General features: G+C 38.1%; 1 protein-coding gene across 1 annotated transcript; it reads right to left on the bottom strand.

The window, feature by feature from the left end:
* Positions 1–1,648: 1,648 nt before the first annotated feature.
* Positions 1,649–2,076, bottom strand: LOC107059616 (uncharacterized). Its single transcript, XM_015306325.1, has 2 exons — positions 1,917–2,076; positions 1,649–1,806 (listed from the first exon to the last, which is right to left on the bottom strand). Exons 1-2 carry the CDS (start codon positions 2,074–2,076, stop codon positions 1,649–1,651), a joined length of 318 nt encoding a protein of 105 aa, XP_015161811.1.
* Between the last annotated feature and the right edge of the window lie 362 nt (positions 2,077–2,438).

Raw genomic sequence — 2,438 nt, forward strand, 5'->3', positions numbered from 1 at the left:
CCCGTAGGTTCATCAATAATTCATTCCAATATTTTCCGCTTATACCCAAACTAATCTAATTTTTAATAATCATTCGGAGTGAATTCCTTATCTAATTTTCCAAAATACAAGGTGCAATCTTACTTTTGCACATAAGTAGAAACACCCAAAAGTTTCACTTTAATAAAAAATTCACTAATTATTTTCTTCCATTTCCAAGAAACCTAACTCATCAAAAAACCCATTCTGAAAGCTAGTGCAGCAATTCCAATTAAATGGTGATTTTCACTTTACACCACATCCCAAATAAGCAATCCATAATTATATTCAAGTGTGGGTTAGAGAATTTACCTATTCGAAATCAACCCAACTTGATTTCTTGATGAATTTCTGAAATTCTTAAACGAAGATTGTCGCTTGTATAAGACTTAGGTTCCTATATGCTTTCTTGTTTATGAGAATAATTATTTCATGGTTAAATCATCACCTCGCTGCAATTGCTGAAGCGCGGCGGCAAAAAGCACGTTGTGCTTCTGGAAATCCCAAGAAAAATGCTTAGCCTAAGCATTCTATAGAAAGAATTGAAGGGTGACCCCACTAACCCACATGTCAATTAATGACTACTGTAAAAGAAATAATCACTTTACCCTTTGTTTTCTTTCATTTACTTAGTTGGCAATATATATGTTGCAATTTTACTTAAAATATGCTCACTCAATTTAAAGCATATAATTAGTATGCCAATACATCAAATGTTCCATTTAACTTGATAGCGAGTAGCACTTCATTGCCCTTTTTCGAATATTATTTGCCACTCTTCGAATGAAATTCTTAAATACAAATAATTATGACACACTCAATAATCCTTGATTTGGTAAATAGTCCTCCATGTAACCCTTTATAGCTTAATGGATATATATTCACTTAGTAATCAACATAATTCAAACTTCGAGATGCTACACCAGGCCTCTACGAACACGGCATAGGCCTCGCAAACACACAGACCAAGACCACCGATCACAGCAAATGCGGCCGGGAGCCCGTGAATGGAAAGAGAAAATGTGACTGCATCAGCTGATGTAGACTAACCAGTTTTTCTTAACTTAAAAATTCCTGATGAGGTGCTCGAGATTCATTTAGAACCCCGTGTGCAAACGACATATGATACCCTACCAAATTCGGTATTTTTGACTCAATGGAGATGTCAACACTTCCAACCAAGATCGCCTCAACATAAAGTAGGTCCCACACTCAAAATCCATTTTAAGACAAATTCCAAAATGGGGATCGAAATGAGCCTGGAAGCCTCAGGATCCGCACCAAAGGTCCTTCTAGACCAAACTCGACATTCTGGAGCTAACAAAATCGTTAGAATTACATTCTTAGGTCGTCTTTTTGAACTTTCAACCAAAGTCAACCATATAAGTTTCAAGAGCTCTAAAACATGAAAACATGCACAAAATTTGTAGGACAACTAGGTGACCACACTATTAGTCCCAGCAAGTCATAAATACCTTGGGGTCACTATAGTAACGCTATAAACACCCAAAACAATATATAAAGGATAAAATGATCTGAAGGGTCATTACAACATGCTAAAAAGGAATTTTGTCCACGAAAGTAGGAGTCAAGAAGTACCTGGAGGCTTAAACAAGTGGGAAAACTACTCTCACATCTCATGCTCGGTCTCCCAGATAGCCTCCTCGACTGGACGATGCCTCCAACGGACCTTAACCACAGGAATGGCTCTAGAATTCAGTTGTCGCACATCTCTATCTAGATTAGCAACTAGCTCTTCCACAAAGGTCAAAAAGACATCCCATTCAACTGACTCATATGGGAGCACATGAAAGTTAACAAGAACATATTGGCGACGCAAAAAATGGGATAGATAGCTAAAACTGCAGGAGGTAAGGCCAACTCATAAGAGATTTTACCAACTATCCACAGAGTCTCATATGGTCCTATATACATGGGGCTAAGCTTTCCCCGCCTCCCAAATCGTGACACTCGAAGGAATACCTGGTCACCAAGTCCAAATCTCAAAAGCTGATGTATTTGGTCAACATTACTCTTATGCTTACTCTGAGCTGACATAAATCTATCTTGAATCACCTGCACATGATATAAGACCTCTAGAAGAAAACAGTACCATGCAGATTCGGCTCCAAAGACCGAAACCAACCAACCATAGAGTGAAAATGCCTATCATATAAAGCCTCAAATGGGGCCAACTAAATACTCGAGTGCTAGTTGTTATTATACGTGAACTCCACCAAAGTAAATAATTGTTTCCACTAACCTCCAAAGTCTAACACACAGGCCCACAACATATCCTTTAAAACCTAAAAGGTGTGCTCCAACTACTTATCGATCTATGGGGGAAAATGTGTGCTAAGATCAACATGGGTACCTAATTCCTAAAAGGTTCTCTAAAAGCTGGAAGCGAACTAAGAACC

The sequence above is a fragment of the Solanum tuberosum genome, unplaced genomic scaffold (assembly GCF_000226075.1).
Source record: "Solanum tuberosum cultivar DM 1-3 516 R44 unplaced genomic scaffold, SolTub_3.0 scf00028, whole genome shotgun sequence".
NCBI lineage: Eukaryota > Viridiplantae > Streptophyta > Magnoliopsida > Solanales > Solanaceae > Solanum > Solanum tuberosum.